Below are 16,533 nucleotides of genomic sequence, written 5' to 3'. Positions count from 1 at the left end.
ACGACCGGAAGTAACGACGAACAAAACAAAATTGTTTAAACACGTCTACAACTATAGGTCTATCATCCCTCAAAGTTTGGATGTTCAAGTCTTTATCGTTTCTGAGATCTCATTGTCCATAGCTTTTTGTCGCGTGACAGGAAACGAACGACAGGAAGTGAATTTTGAAAAAATGAAAAAAAATGCCTAGAGATATTATCATTTTCTATCAGTCCTTAAAATTTCAAGAAAATCCATCCAGCCATCTCTGAGAACTCTAGTTAAACTTTTTAAAAACTTGATTTGTTTGAACTCTTCCTGTGTGGACCGGAAGTGACGGTCGACAAAATAAAAACGGTTAAACACATCTTCTATCAAATGACTATTATCCCTGTAAGTTTCGTGCCTTGATCACTTACAGTTTCTGAGATCTCGGGGTTCAAACATTTGTTTTAAAAAAGGCTACATGAGATATTTGAGATATCTCACCGGAAGTAGAATTTTTATGTTTAGTTAACATCGGAAAGATGCAATATGAACTACTGTATCATTAAGTAAACATGGTGTTCCAACACATAATGTATAAGACATATGCATATAGATATAGAATAGTCAGCGAAAAATTTCAATCAAATGGTATTCAACGGAGCAAGAATAGTTTGTGTTGATTACCGGGACAAGGACAAATACTTGAAACGTTCTCAAGTTTCATGACGCAGGTTCAAACAATTTGTCATTCCCATGCAACTTTTTAATATGCTGTTGTTGCAATAAATATTTTGTTCATTTCCTTCAAGGCAGCATAGAAGAAAATACAATGGAGATGGAAAGAGCTATCGAAAATCGTGGATGCTGCCTCGTCCAGAAGTTCCGCAAGTCCTTGCGACGCCATCTTTTATTCATTCTGACTCTCTCGGCTGTCATCTTTGGGTTTACATTGGGCTTTTTATTGCGTCTGGCCGAACCGTCAGCTGATGCACTGCTATGGCTGGGTAAGTGTGAACACAGTTATTGATAATTCTTTTTTGATGATCCAATGTTTGAAGACAGTAGATATGCATATTTTTTTATTCAGACGACCCACTGCTTCGATTATTAAACCTGAGTGACCTTGACCCTTGCATTGATTAAACTTTGATCTTCATTTTCACTGTATTTGATATATTTTGATTATTGTTTGGTATTAGATATAAATCAATCTTGAAAATGAAATAAGTATAAACAAATTAATTAAACAAATTATACGTCATATGTTTGCGAATAAATGCACAAAATGTTTTTTTTACCAATGTTAATTTAGTAAAAGGAATGTTGTTTTCGTTTTACAGGTATGCCTGGGGAGCTATTTTTACGTTTGTTGAAAATGATGATCATTCCTTTGTTAGTGTGCAGTGTCATACACAGTGAGTGATACACCAGGTGTCATAACGGGTCAGCTGTTCACAGATGTTTTTATATCTAATGTTTTAACAGTGAAAGGCTATCTACTAAACAGATAAAAATAAAACTCTTTCCGTTAGCATTCTCGTAACTCTTCTTTTCATTTTAATTGTCTTTTTAGGCACAGCGTCTTTGGACCCTAAGTCTAACGGAAAGATCAGCATTGTGGCCTTCGCCTACATAATGCTTACAAACATATTGGGTTGTCTAATAGCAATAGCGCTGTTCTACGTCATCAAGCCAGGTATATAACGTCATCTAAATCCGGGCACTATATTTTTAACTTTGAAATCTAGAAAGCAATTGTTTGCTTCGATTAGTGTTTGTTATCAAATCTTTTCATTTAATAATAATAATGATGATAAATTATAAAGACTGTTTCTCCATACGATTCGTACTTGATTTTGCAGGTAGTGAAAGTCCCCTAGTTGAAGGCAAAACAAACGTATACGAGGCCGTCCCACAGGATATATTTGCAGATTTACTCAGGTAAAAACATATATATGTAATTATAATTAATGAACAATCAAGCATTTATAGAAGAAAAATATGAAGATGTTACTCAGAAAACAGCAAAAAAGTTTGATATTTTTCCCCATAAAGGAAATACTAGTATAGCAATTGTCAGCGTAGTCCATTGCAGTTTTATTTAAAAAAAAAAAAACAATCCGGAATGTGTTATTTGTCAGAAAATTTTAAATAATTTTGCTTTTTCTTTTTCAATACAGAAACATAATTCCAGATAATATGGTGGAGGCAACATTTCGACAGACACAAACAAAATATTCCCATGAAATGGTAGAGCAATTTCAATTGGTTGATAATTCAACCCGAAAGAACATATCATCCAATCAAAATTCAACAATTCAAATGGTTCAGAAACTTGTGAAATCAGTAGGGAAAACAGATGGACCTAATATACTTGGTAAGTTCAACTTAATATTTTCTTACTATGATAAATCGATAGAACGTTGTCCGGTATTCAAAACTATATTATGATATTAGAAAGTATTATACAAGCAGCTTGCACCGGGCATTCAAATTATGCGTGTTGCTAAAACGCGGAACGGAAAACGGAAAAGAAACCGGAACGGAAATCGGAGAAATACTTTGACGTTTATCGCTTAAATATTGTATAGATTGAATACAAACTTTTACTATGTAACATTTATTAATATTTTATAAATGTTTATTATTTATAGGTTGATTAATTATTTGATATCATTCTTACGATTATCTATCAACTAAATCATTGCATTCAATTTGCTGTAAAAAGTGCGAAACGGAAAAATGAAATGTACACACTTTGTGATTAATGGTTGAAGGGTTTGGTTGTGTTTTAAGTGACCTCGAAACTTGCTTGGGATTTTATACTTATTTAAAAAATTCGAACATGATGTACCATCATCCACATTAAATTTTTAGTGATCCATACTATTTTTAAAAATTATTAATAGAATTATGGATATAAAAAACATGACCGACGAACCACATCTACTATCATTGTTACGAGGTTTTGCTGCAACATCTGTTTGCTAACCTTTTCGTCCGCAATTTTGAAGATTATTTGTCGAAAACAGAATCATTTCATTGGATTCCGAACGCTCTAGATGTCCTACAAAGTCTCCATAGAATTCTTCTAATATCGGTGTTCGTTTACCTACGTGATTGTACATTCCTGTGACTTAATCCAAATATAGAGCTTGATATGTTGTTCAGTTTGATAAACTGGGACTGGTGGTCAAAGCATATAATGTTAATTGTGAGAAAAATCATACATTTTTTTTACACGTTAAGATGGATAACAGTTTAACAATATTAAAATATTACAAATAGTATATCGTTTTTAGTTTGTTTAATACATCTATCAAGTAAATAACATTACAATGTATATATATCATTTTCCCTATTCCATTCCGTTCCGCTCTCCGTTCCGTTTTCCGTTTCCTGTTTAAGCAACACCCTTCAAATTATGTGTTACTGTAAATAATTGAATAATTATAATACGAGGGTAATTCTTAATTGTTTGAAGGTCTTATCGTTGCCTGTATGTTTTTGGGAACGGCTGCCGGAAAAATGGGAAAGAAAGCCAAACCATTCCTGGACTTCTTTGCCGTTAGCACCGAGGTGGTATTACAGGTGCTCCGATGGTTTCTTTGGTAAGGACATCGACAATGTGAATTCATTCTGTACAGATTCGTAATCTGTTTAAACACGCAGCTTTTAACACACGTTCAGTCTTTTAGAAGTTGCACAGTGTAACTATGATAGTTCATATCTTGAATATTTAACTCACTTAGGATGACACCGGTGGGTATATCAAGTCTGATCGCAGCCTCCATAGCAGGTACCCGTGACGTCACAGGCACCTTCTCCAGTCTTGGTCTGTTTGTTTTGACTGTGACACTAGGGATCGTTCTTCATCAAGCGCTGTTTCTCCCCCTCATCTTTTTTCTCACCACTAGGAGAAACCCGTATACTTACTTTTTAAGTATAGGCCGTGCCTGGCTTATAGGATTTGCCGCCACTAGCACGTAAGTTAACAGTTTGACAATTCGCTTTTCTTAAAATAACCCAGATATAAATAAAAGATATCCGAATATTCGAGATTTTGAGGGTAAAATATTTAAAAAAAAAAAATAAGTAGTTGGGACTTACAAATCACTTCGACATATCCGTATTGTACTCGACATATCAGTGTTCGAGATATCGAAGTCTAACTGTAGTATACATAGTATACATGTATGTAATTACTAATGACGTATTTGTTTAACAGAGCTGTAGCCATTCCTGAAATGTTAAACGCTTGCGAGAACAAGAATCACATCGACAAGAGGGTCAGTCGATTTGTCATCCCTTTCTGTGTGACGCTTAACGCTGATGGCAGCGCCCTCTTTATTACAGCGGCGGCCATGTTTATCGCCAACATTTCCGGTCACCCGTTGACGTTTGGAGAAGTCGCCATTATCGGGTGAGTTCTGTTATATATTTAAAATACAAGGTTCAGATATTACTTTTCCCGCTCTCTGTTCAAGTAGATTTAATACAATGCATTACATGTACTCTCATAAAAATGCTAGTAGTATACCCTATTACTGACATGATGTCCTTTCCACTGTAAATGTAGTTTACATTACTGTCTATCTGTAATTCTACTTTATTTATTTTGTTACAGTTCACTCTACTGTATTTGCTTACAGCTTGCGTTACTGGTTTTTGTTTACAGCTTACGTTACCGGATTTTTGTTTACAGTTTACGATAACGTCTTTAGTCACGGTTTATATTATTTTCATTGTTTACAGTTTACTGACAGCCATTGCCAGCCTTGCCCTGCCATCTGTCCCTAGCTCAAGTATCGTCACCCTCATCATGGTCCTGTCCTCAATGAATGTCCCCGTACATGCTGTGTCCCTACTGTTTGCTGTTGAGTGGTTCTTGTAAGTATATTATAATTATCTACTGTTGAATTTTAGTACATTCGTCATTATGGTTGATAATCATGCGAGTTTTGGCACTCAAATATTATTTTAAATATGATTTAACCATACATAATAGAATACGATTTTAATAACCTTTACCTAGTTATTGTATTTGGTTTATTTATCCCGTTTTTATAGTATGTTTTAATGATCAACGCATTTTGTCGTAGATATTTTATTTTTAATTTTAGCTCATAATTTTTCATTATTTTTGTTCTTGCTTTAACCTTACGCACATTTTTATTTTATTCATAAAATAAGAAAGAAATGTCAAGATACAGAGCAATGACAGACATTTCATATTTCATTTCAGGGATCGAATTAGAACAACTTCCAATGTCTTAAGCCATACTCACTGCGCGGCCATCACGCATCATTTTAACCGACAGGGTCCAGGAAAAACGGAAGAACCGGAAATGATTGAGGAGGAAGTAGAACTTATAGTACATTCACCAGATGCGTACAACTCTTAATCTTCCGGATTGTGCAATATAAATTACAACAAATTACTGCCAAACAGCTTGTAAAACTAGGCATTGAATCTCAGTTATGTCATATATCATAATGTTGTGAAGAGTTATTTTTCGAAGAAAAAAAGATCATTTATTTATCTATTATTTTGTTTAAAAATATATAAGATCTTTATATTCACTGCTTTTTGTGATTATGAGCTTTTTACAAAAGGAGTTATTGTCTCTTTGTACAAGAAACCTCAAGTATGTTATACATACTACTGACGTTATATGTTGAACCGTTGTGATTGGTACTGTTGAATAAAATTCTATTTATTTTGCTAAAATATTGTAAAATTGAAAATCTGTTGGAATTTTATGAAACACGTGCTAGATGTCTCTTATCGCTAGTGCTGTTATACCAGCCATTGTATCCAGGGAAAGGCATACTCAAAGGTTTGAGAATTGGGCGGTTGTATGAAGGTGACTCTCAATCTCGTGAAGTACACATGTACATGTACAAGCTGCTATATGCCATCGATATATTGTAGTGTGTACACTCTCATAACTGCTCAGAGTATACATTTTATCATATAAATTTATTTGGCTAAATGTTGAAAAAAAACCTGAACTTTATTTATTTTACAACGATTGATAAATAAAGTTCAGTTTTTTTTTTGTCATGTGTATTACAGTATCGTTATAACTCAAAAACAAATTCTCTGATTACTAAGTGTATCAGACAACAAGAAAGACATCCATGATATCGATGCTCTCAATAAGAATTAAAAGAATGGGGTTTTTTGTTTGCAATAGGAAGGAATCTGACAAAAATTCTCAGTGATGGGAACGTATTCTTGAATTTTCGATTCTTACATCTTATTATAGACTACAAACGGGAATTTCATAGAGCGTTGGTAAGTCAATGAAGCGTGCAATGCTGATTAAATTTACGTAGCATTCTTTAATCGATTTGTCATTTCTAGAATAACAGCTATACCATTTTCGTGCTTACAGATAACAGGTGTTGTAAGAAAGAACGAAATGATAAGTTTTTTGACATTTTTGAACACATTTATTTAGACTGATTCATAAATTAGTCAACTAGTGCAAAGAGTCTACAACAAATGCCTGCATGTATAATACTAGCGATCCATTCTCTGACAGGGTCTTCATGTAATACTAGCGATCCATACAGTCTCTGACAGGGTCTGCATTAAACACTGCATCGGCTATTCTTCATTACTAGACGACATCTGGACGTAGCCATCTTCTTTGGTATTTCAAGGTTTTCGAAAATCCCATTTTGTCGTTATTCGTCATGTGCGGGATATTTTGACTACATGAAGTTTGGAGTCCATCGGGATTTGTCCTGTTTCTCTTTCGTGGGAAACACGTCTCGGGCTCATTCCTAATCGCCAGGGATTAGACGACGACTTCATGTTCCATTTTCAGACAAAGTTCTCGTGGTTGAACATTTGCTTTTTCCTTGATTCCAGTCGAGTTAATCGTTCCGACATCTGAAAGAAAGAAAAACTCATTTGAAAATTTTACGTTCTTTAAATAATTATTTCAGTCTTTGAATTTAAGGCAATTAAAAGAAGCACGGTATCCAAGTGAAATAAAAGTTAAAAGCTATGGAATATTTAACAAGGTTATGCATGTACACAGGATTTTAAGTGCTATTAATTCCTATAGGCTGAATTCTGTTTCAAATTCGCTTATGTTGAGTTTTACCTTTTGAGCGATTTTCTGGGCGATGGTTTGACCTTGAAGTCTCTGAGCGGTGTCAAGGACGGTGTAGATGGCGCAGGTAGAAGTACACGAGTCTAGGAACTTCCTACAGATTTCCATCAGATCCGGCAGATCGTAGCGATGAGCAGCACACATCAGCTCTACAACAGATAAAGGAAAGATCATAAGTATTTTGTTTGACATAAAATAAGTTCTTATATTTTTTATTTCTCAGAGAGAGAGAGAGAGAGAGAGAGAGAGAGAGAGAGAGAGAGAGAGAGAAAATTGAATCGAACCTGTCAAGTCATATGGCTTGATGTCTACTCGTCCTGTATGGATGTAGTGCACGAGTTTTTTAAAGATGGACACGCTCACTTCCGGTATGTGGACCGTTGGTTTGGGGGTTTGTCCGATGTGTTTCTTACTAGACTTTTTCTTTTTAGAGAAGTGGGATGATTCTTTCACTGCCTTCAAGATCAGTTGATAGAATACCCTGTCAAAGAAAAAAAATCAGTTTTAAAATTTATTTTTCATAAACTTAGTCATTCATAAACTAAGTCAAACCTCTTGAATTTCTTGTTTCATGTAGTCTTTTTGGAATAAAACAAATTATGACAGTTTTCGGCCTAAATATGTATAACTCAATGTATATTGATTATAATCAATTTTGAAACTGATATAAAAGAGATCTATAATGAAAAAAAATGGACATACCTGCTTCGTGTAGACATGATGGATTTGACACCGTGGACGGGAGTCAAGGTGCTGCCAACCAAAAACGTGACGTCACAGAGGTCAGGCATATCCATGACAACGGTCAGAGCCTCGCTCACAGCCTCGGCATTTACATATTTCACGGAATCAGCATCGTCCTCGCTTTCAGAATCGGAGGAATCAGACCAAGCTTCCTCATTAAGCCACGCCCCTCTCTGTTTCCACGCCCCCTCTTCGTCCTCGCTTTCTGATTCGCTGATGCAGGAGTCTACGTCACTGATTTCAGAATCACTGTCGGAGTCGTCATTGCTTCTCCATGGTGACCATTGAAGGAAGTTCTTTCGTCGGTTGCTCTTTAAGTTTGTGTCCGAGTTGGAATCGTATCCGGACGAGAATCCTGTTAAATCAGACAAATCATTATTTGTTAAAGACAAGTAAAAAATGGGTCTATGAGCGATGTATGGAAAGTACTTGTTCGTCAATTGAGAATTAATCAAACTCATATACTAAGTCTCTCTGGAAGTAAAGGAAAAATGAGTTTAAGATTTTGCTTTTTTTGTTTAAAAAATCAAACAAGCTATATAAATTCATTACAGATGGTTCATTGAGTAAGAAGGCATGTCAAAAAAAATTTGTTGTTGTTGCAAGAACACCTGTGCATCAAGTTTGTCGCATAAAGACTTCGATTCTAACTGACACATTTCAATGACTATAAAATACGTATATTAACTACATGTATATAATATAATTTTTCCGTTGTTGGATTTTTTTTTTTGCATTTTTGTACGAGCATTATAGCATTGGTAATACCGAAATGTATTATTTTTTTAAATTTTATATCAGAGAGGCGTATTAGTTTCTTCTAAATATGGCTGGTGATTTATACAAATATAAGATGCAACTGATTTTATATTAATACATGACAACTAAATGGATTGCATAAATTATCTAAGGAATTTATTTTACTCTTTTAAGTTATACATGAAACTTTTTAAGTTAATAACCAAATGGGTGGGTAGATAGAACGAAGAAACCCATTTTATATTAAACACGTACCTTCAGGGGTTGTCTCTCTTTCCCCGCCCCTGTTGGAGCCCAGAAGACAAGTGGTGGATCCAAAATCTGTCATCTCCATACCTCTGAACGTATTCCAAATACTGTAGCTAAAGTGTGAATGTTAGGATGAATAATGGAATATTTCAAACACCCACGAGACTTTTATACCCTAGTCAGCGATGACAGAAGTTCGTTCACCCCGCTTGGCACGCTGACCACCGACCGTGACAGGTGTGACCGTTAAATCGGTGGTCAGCGTTGGGGGTTGACAAGCGAAGACGATTGGTTAATTGGTGGCAGAATATATAATTATCCTAATTAAGCAGTGTTGGTACAAATGGAATGATTGATTAGTTGTCGAATGTGACAGATATGTAGATGGTGTTTTATTTTTTAGTACAAAGTCTTGTAAACTGACCCTCCTCACAAACACCCACCCACCCTCACGTAAATTTTGCCACATACTAATGTATGCAAAACGGTTTGCTTAGACAACACAATAGAAAAGTTCTGGGGGCAAAATACCGTACACCAGGGCCATATTTATTACATAAATTCTAAAGAATTCATTGTCAGAGAGAGAGAGAGAGAGAGAGAGAGAGAGAGAGAGAGAGAGAGAGAGAATGGGGAGAACGGAAAAAAAATGTTGGGGAAAAAATTAGTTGTAACAGCAGGAAGGCGTTATAAACAAAAACATATTTTTTAGATACAAACGACAGATTAAATATGATGGGACTGTTTTATCGTTCATCAGTGCATTGGATGTTGTATTATCAACGTTTACTTTTTAAGCCTCATTAGAATTAAACTTTTTTACCAAAAAACCCTCTGATCGTAGTTTTAACAGGGCTTCATTATAATGGTTTATGTATACAAATTGGTATGGTAATTTAGCAAGGTATTGCATAATATAAAGCTGAAATGCACACTTTTTTTTACAAACCAACCGTTGAATATTATAAAAAATTAAAACGATAATGATCAGAATAGAAACACTGCATTTAAAAGAGAATCGGTTGTTGTCACTATACTTGATAAATCTCGCAGTGTCTACGGCATAAAATTATATGACAGATCATATTACCTGTATCAAACTCGATGAATAGAAAAAAAAAAGAGATAAGAGAGAGAAAAAATGGTTTTGGAGACAGCGAAAACGTATGCATCGTGGATAATTATGAAGTCAATTTTCTTTCTTAAAAACGATTCTTAAAGAAAGAAGATATGCAGATATTCAAATAAGCTAGCATATGGATAACAGTGACTAACTTACAACTGCGTTTTAGGATATCGTCTCCTACATGTGCCACTGATATAAAACTTCGGGGTGTTTGATTCTCCTGATTTGAACATATTTTATTGTATACATATAATAAGAATCGAACATATACAAATGGTTTGGACACAAGTTCTGACAACTTACTAGGTCTTTACCATTAAATAGAAAATTATACAAAACTTACAACTGTTATTGCATGATATAGAATTGCTATTACGATAAATGAAAATAGTTGATACACATGTATATACAAGAATAAGAAACATGCACATTAACAATATTAATAAAATCTACCAGTTTCATTGATAATTAATTGTACTAATGAGAATAATTGCTTGTTAATATCAAGGGATAATGACTCATCGCACCACAATAAAAGATGAGTATTAATTATATGAAAATGGTCTAGTTGACTAGTTATATCGGATTAAGGATTTCTCCTCTGATTCTCCTCTGAATAGTAATTTTATTTACAGTCATAAAATAATCGCTATAGATAAAAGATGATATGATTTTGACAGAATGAATATGCACTTTTCTGCTGTAACCGTACATAAACTTGTAAAAGCAAACTTGAAGTTTACAAAAGCTTTCGTTTTTATCCAACAATAGTTAACTAACTCCGTGGTCGACGACTTGGGGCGGGGGGGGGGGGGGGGTCTCATGCATCTATCTGCACTCGCTTTTTCTAAAAAAAAATGTTAAATCCTATATCTTCTATAGGTGTTTTTAAAGAGAAATGAGAAACCTCTGAAAAATTCGAAATTCCAAACCGAGTGTAATATACAAATCAGTCTATCTGACATGATTGATGCAGATAAAATTTTAATATAATGAATACGCCAATGGTCGTGCGATTTGAAAAAAAATGACACGGTTAGAAAAAAAACCCAATTGAATGAAGCAAATAGGATGTAACCAATAAATGGAATTCGTTACGAGGGTTGTTCGGAAATTATTGAGACAACTCGAATATTTTCTTTTCTAATTGACGAATTTTGGTGAAAATTGGCATTGACACTGAAGAAACGCCACCAAATAATAAAACAAACTAATATTAAAAGAATATTTAATATTTTGTTTACGACGGTAGATAAACAAGTCGGTGGTCGGGGTACCCGGCGCAGCTATGAACTCGGAAATTTAACAGCTTAAACATCTACTTTCTAAGTGTCCGTAGAATCACAGTTAATGATAAAAGAAATCAAATTAAATATGTTCATTTTGCTATTCTTTGCGACTAGCTTTTGATTAAGTTTCACCGATGTTCGAGTTGAAATACGGATATGGTACACAAATATTTACCAAACAATAGAAATCTGACAACGACTTTACATTGAATTTTGAAGTCAAGGCGGCGCATTGAAAACCGTCAAACTGGTTGAAAGCTCAAAAGAAGACCTTTTAAGGCCACGCATTGCTAAAAAAAACTTTACGATGACAGGACAAGTATAGAGCTTCAGCTCATCATATTTTTTTCACTGATTGTTTAACTAGATTAGGCCAATTAAAGGGATTAATTATCAAGTACTTTTGACACACTAACTGTTGTCAACAGTTCTAAAATATATAAAAAATAACTGCAAGAGACATTCACAGTAATTAGACTTTCGGGTAAAAATAACTCGATTTATCCCCTAAAAAAACAAGAATGAGAGAAAATGATGACATCTTGAAATGAAAACAAAAGATGAGAAATAAAGAATAATTCTTATTTCCGTTCGTTTGTAAGGTGTTTAAAACACAGGAGCAATAAGAAGCGTTGAAATGACGCTGCGAAAAGTTTGCGGTTGCGCCGGGTCACTGGACGAAGGCACGTTGGTCAGCTTACCAGGAATGATCTATTCATGCCATGGAAAAGAAAATTTTCAGATTGATAAGCATTATCCTTATTTACGTTTTGGGGAAATTTTAAGAGTTTATCTTTTTTATTAAAAGAATAATAGAAAATGTCTCATTAATTTCAGAACAACCCTCTTATGCATCAGTTTAACCTTACCGCAATAATGACTTTCATATTCATTTAACCAATGTCAGAGATGATTAGTATTATCCAGGGAACGTCAGCACTCTGTTACATGCACCGGACTCAAAAGGTCTCTGCCCCTTACTGCAGCATGCTCAATATAATAAAATTTTAATATAATGAAGACGCCAAGTTTATCTGCATCAAAATCAGACTTATAACGCAAGTTTGAAACGACCCAATTCAAAATTATGTAAAATCATCATTTCAGAGAGAGAGAGAGAGAGAGAGAGAGAGAGAGAGAGAGAGAGAGAGCTCGTGCCTTGTGGATGTATTTCCTAGAACTTTGGTACTTGTTGTCAAACATCAAATCTAAACGCTTATCGATTTTAAACTATCTTTATTAATTGAAAGATCAATAAGTTTTATAGATAAACGTGACAATCGAAAATAGAGTATTTTTTTCTGCATAGTAGCGACCCCCTCCCACTCGTATTGCGACCTACAATAATTATTTTGTTTGATAATTTATTTCCGAGGCCTTTTTTTTTTGGATAATAAACAATTTAGCAAATACCCGTACAAATTTAGCATTTTATTTATCGAAGACACATATAAACTAGACTCTTGTTGCAAAAGCAACAAAAAGGTCTTCCGTTTTGATATAGAAGTATCAATTTAACTGTAAGACATTACTTCTCTAACATAAATAAAAAATGGATACGAAAATATTGTGAATGATAAAAATATCAAAATTGGGTGTACTTCCTGTGACGACCGCAAGTTACGCCGGATAAAACAAAATAGTGTTAACACATGTACATACATAGGTCTATCATCCCACAAAGTTTGGTTGTTCAAGTCGTTACTGTTTTTGAGATCTCGTCGAAATCAGGTTTTTGGTCTCTGGACAGGAAACGGGCAAACGGAAGTGTTAAATTTAAATTGTATTCAATATTTCTTGTATACTTGCCTTTTATACATTATTTTTCATTTATCTAACTAAAATATATCAAAGGAAAACAGTTAAACTGATAGACAGCTCTTTTTTTAAACTCTTCCGGTATGGACCGGAAGTGACGGAAGACAAAATGAAACCGGTTAAACACATCTTCAATCAAATGATCGCTTATAGTTTCTGATATCTCGCGGGTACAAAATGTGTTTTAAAAAAGCTACCTGAGATAATCGAGATATCTCACCGGAAGTAGAAATTTTTTGTTGATATTACATCGCAGAGATTTCCTATGAATAGATTTATTCTTATATATTTATTCTATTGACAAAAAAATTGATGCGTAAAAAAAAATATTTTTTAAGTGCTTCCGGTGACGACCGGAAGTTATGACGAGCAAAACAAAAGTGTTTAAACACATCTACAGCTATAGGTCTATCATCCCACAAAGTTTGAATGTTTAAGTCTTTACCGTTTCTTAGATCTCGAGGTGACAAGCTTTTTGTCGCGGGACAGGAAACGGACGACCGGAAGTGAATTCAGAACATTTTTAATTAAAATCCTCTAGATCTTTTTATTTTCTGTCATTCCTGAAAATTTTATAAAAATCCATCAAGACATCTCTGAGAAATTCACGAGAGAAAAAGGGGAAAAAAAAAATAATAATAATAACTAGACACTTGTTGCAAAAGCAACAAAAAGGTCTTCCGTTTTGATATACATGTACATGTATCAATTTAACTGTAAGACATTGCTTCTCTCACATGGAAAAAAAAGTGGATATGATAATTATTGTGAATGATATATCCAGACGTTACTTTCATGTAAAACAACGAGAATGAAAAAGAAATCAATTTTTGAAGTACTTTCTGTGACGACCGGAAGTAACGCCGAACTAAACAAAAATGTTAACCATTTGTACAATCATAAGTCAATTTTTCCTCAAAGTTTGGTTGTTCACATCTCTGCCAAATCTATGATCTCTTTGAAACAATATTTTTGTCTCGGGACCCGAAAACAGACAAACGGAAGTGATTAACAAAAAGAAAAGCTGGTATTTCTCGTACATTTGCTTAGCTTACATCACTGTTTACCAGGCTAGATGAAACACCCAAGAAAGTCAGTTAAACTGGTTAATAACATGATTTGTTTGAACCCTTCCGGTAAAAACCGGAAGTGACAGTTGACAAAATTAAACCCGTTAAACACATCCCCAATCAAATTTCTATCAATCATGAGAGCTTTGTGTCTCGATCATTTACAGTGACAAAAATCTCGCGGGCATCAAATTTGGAAAAAGGAAAGCTACACAGATATATTTAAGATATCTCACCAGAAGTAAAATTTATTTTCTAATTCAACATTATATAGATGACATATGTAAGATTATAAACTGATATTTTCATTAAATAATGTAAAATTAATAAAATATGTAAAAACCCAATTTTTTTAAGTGCTTCCGGTGACGACCGGAAGTTACGACGAACAAAACAATATAGTGTAAACACATGCACATACATAGGTCTATCATCCCACGAAGTTTGATTGTTCAAGTCGTCACCGTTTTTGAGATATCTAGGAATCAATGTTTTTTGCCTCGGGACAGGAAACGGACAAACGGAAGTGTTCGATGAAAAGAAAGATAGTATTTCTTTACCACTACACAACAGGACTTTATTGGCTATCATTTTGTCTTACATTGTCAAACAAAAACAGTTAAACTTTTAACCAACTTGAATTGTTTGAACTCTTCCGATGTGGACCGGAAGTGACGGTTGACAAAATAAGAGCGGTTAATCACATCTTCTATCAAATGTCTATCAGCCATGTAAGTTTAGTGTCTTGGTCACTTACAGTTTCTGAGATCTCGCTGTAATAATATTTGTTTTAAAAAGAGTACCTGAGATATTTGAGATATCTCACCGGAAGTAATTGTTTTTTGTGTATTAATCATCGGATAGATGACATATGAAAGCGCTTATTATTATATTTCAATGTTGTGTTAAACAAATAAAATGCGTAAAAACATAATTTTTGAAGTGCTTCCGGTGACGACCGGAAGTAACGACGAACAAAACAAAATTGTTTAAACACGTCTACAACTATAGGTCTATCATCCCTCAAAGTTTGGATGTTCAAGTCTTTATCGTTTCTGAGATCTCATTGTCCATAGCTTTTTGTCGCGTGACAGGAAACGAACGACAGGAAGTGAATTTTGAAAAAATGAAAAAAAATGCCTAGAGATATTATCATTTTCTATCAGTCCTTAAAATTTCAAGAAAATCCATCCAGCCATCTCTGAGAACTCTAGTTAAACTTTTTAAAAACTTGATTTGTTTGAACTCTTCCTGTGTGGACCGGAAGTGACGGTCGACAAAATAAAAACGGTTAAACACATCTTCTATCAAATGACTATTATCCCTGTAAGTTTCGTGCCTTGATCACTTACAGTTTCTGAGATCTCGGGGTTCAAACATTTGTTTTAAAAAAGGCTACATGAGATATTTGAGATATCTCACCGGAAGTAGAATTTTTATGTTTAGTTAACATCGGAAAGATGCAATATGTAAGCATTTATACTTATATTTCAATTCTCCGAGAAATATATTAAATGCGTAAAAGCGTAATTTTTGAAGAGCTTCCGGTGACGACCGGAAGTTACGACGAACAAAACAAAATAGTTTAAACACATCTACAACTATAGGTCTATCATCCCTCAAAGTTTGAATGATCAAGTCTTTATCGTTTCTGAGATCTCATTGTCCATAGCTTTTTGTCGCGGGACAGGAAACGGACGACAGGAAGTGAATTTTGAAAAAATGAAAAAAACGCCTAGAGATATTATCATTTTCTATCAGTCCTTAAAATTTCAAGAAAATCCATCCAGCCATCTCTGAGAAATCTTGTGGACAAAAAACGGACAAAAAAAAAAATAATAAGGACTCTTGTTGCTATAGCAACAAAAAGGTCTTCCGTTCCTCATGTATAGACATTAATCTGCACAAAAAATCCAGTTATCTTGTAAACAGAAAATGGATACATGTACATTTTGTCTTTCCTCAAAGTTTGGATGCTCAAGTTTTCGTTAGTTATAATATCTCGTTGAAAAAAGGTTTTTATCTAGGGACCGGAAACGAACAAACGGAAGTGATTTAAAAAACGGAAAGTAGATATGTTAGTTCATTTACCTACGTACGTTACTGTTCATCACATTGAGTAAAATGTTTTTAAAAAAGTTAAAAGTTTTTAAAAAAGTTCTATTGCTTTTGAACATTTCAAGTATTAACCGGAAGTGACGTAGGACCCAATGAAACCCATTAAACACATGTTCAATCAATGTCCATTATCTATATAAGTCTTGATCTATCACAGTTTCTTGTGGGTACTTTGTTTTTAAAAAAGAAGGCTACCTGAGAAATTTGAGATGTGTCACCGGAAGTAGATCTTTTTTTTTACCATGTGTACATGACTTTTTGTA

General features: G+C 34.2%; 2 protein-coding genes across 2 annotated transcripts; one reads left to right on the top strand and one right to left on the bottom strand.

Annotated features, from left to right (window-relative positions):
- Positions 1–757: 757 nt before the first annotated feature.
- On the top strand, positions 758–5,703 carry LOC128180176 (excitatory amino acid transporter-like). The gene is made up of 10 exons (XM_052848065.1): positions 758–971; positions 1,308–1,382; positions 1,541–1,663; positions 1,830–1,908; positions 2,148–2,344; positions 3,452–3,578; positions 3,720–3,953; positions 4,196–4,390; positions 4,723–4,857; positions 5,213–5,703. The coding sequence occupies exons 1-10, from the start codon at positions 797–799 to the stop codon at positions 5,370–5,372; spliced, it is 1,500 nt and encodes a 499-aa protein (XP_052704025.1). The 5' UTR covers positions 758–796; the 3' UTR covers positions 5,373–5,703.
- Positions 5,704–6,460: 757 nt separating this feature from the next.
- On the bottom strand, positions 6,461–9,065 carry LOC128180184 (serine-enriched protein-like). The gene is made up of 5 exons (XM_052848075.1): positions 8,856–9,065; positions 7,800–8,196; positions 7,382–7,578; positions 7,089–7,246; positions 6,461–6,871 (listed from the first exon to the last, which is right to left on the bottom strand). Exons 1-5 carry the CDS (start codon positions 8,932–8,934, stop codon positions 6,803–6,805), a joined length of 900 nt encoding a protein of 299 aa, XP_052704035.1. The 5' UTR covers positions 8,935–9,065; the 3' UTR covers positions 6,461–6,802.
- Between the last annotated feature and the right edge of the window lie 7,468 nt (positions 9,066–16,533).

This window comes from Crassostrea angulata, chromosome 4, assembly GCF_025612915.1.
Source record: "Crassostrea angulata isolate pt1a10 chromosome 4, ASM2561291v2, whole genome shotgun sequence".
In the NCBI taxonomy this organism is placed as follows: Eukaryota; Metazoa; Mollusca; class Bivalvia; order Ostreida; family Ostreidae; genus Magallana; species Magallana angulata.
The sequence above is the reverse complement of the archived record's forward strand: the minus strand, read 5'-3'. Positions and strand labels throughout refer to the sequence as shown.

Coding starts and splice junctions, on each gene's coding strand:
- LOC128180184 (XM_052848075.1), bottom strand. CDS start 8,934: ATGGAGATGACAGATTTTGGATCCACCACTTGTCTTCTGGGCTCCAAC. Junction 7,579..7,799: donor ATCATGTCTACACGAAGCAG/GTATGTCCATTT, acceptor TTTCTTTGACAG/GGTATTCTATCAACTGATCT. Junction 6,872..7,088: donor CCCAGAAAATCGCTCAAAAG/GTAAAACTCAAC, acceptor TCTTTCTTTCAG/ATGTCGGAACGATTAACTCG.
- LOC128180176 (XM_052848065.1), top strand. CDS start 797: ATGGAGATGGAAAGAGCTATCGAAAATCGTGGATGCTGCCTCGTCCAG. Junction 1,664..1,829: donor GTTCTACGTCATCAAGCCAG/GTATATAACGTC, acceptor TTGATTTTGCAG/GTAGTGAAAGTCCCCTAGTT. Junction 3,579..3,719: donor GTGCTCCGATGGTTTCTTTG/GTAAGGACATCG, acceptor TAACTCACTTAG/GATGACACCGGTGGGTATAT.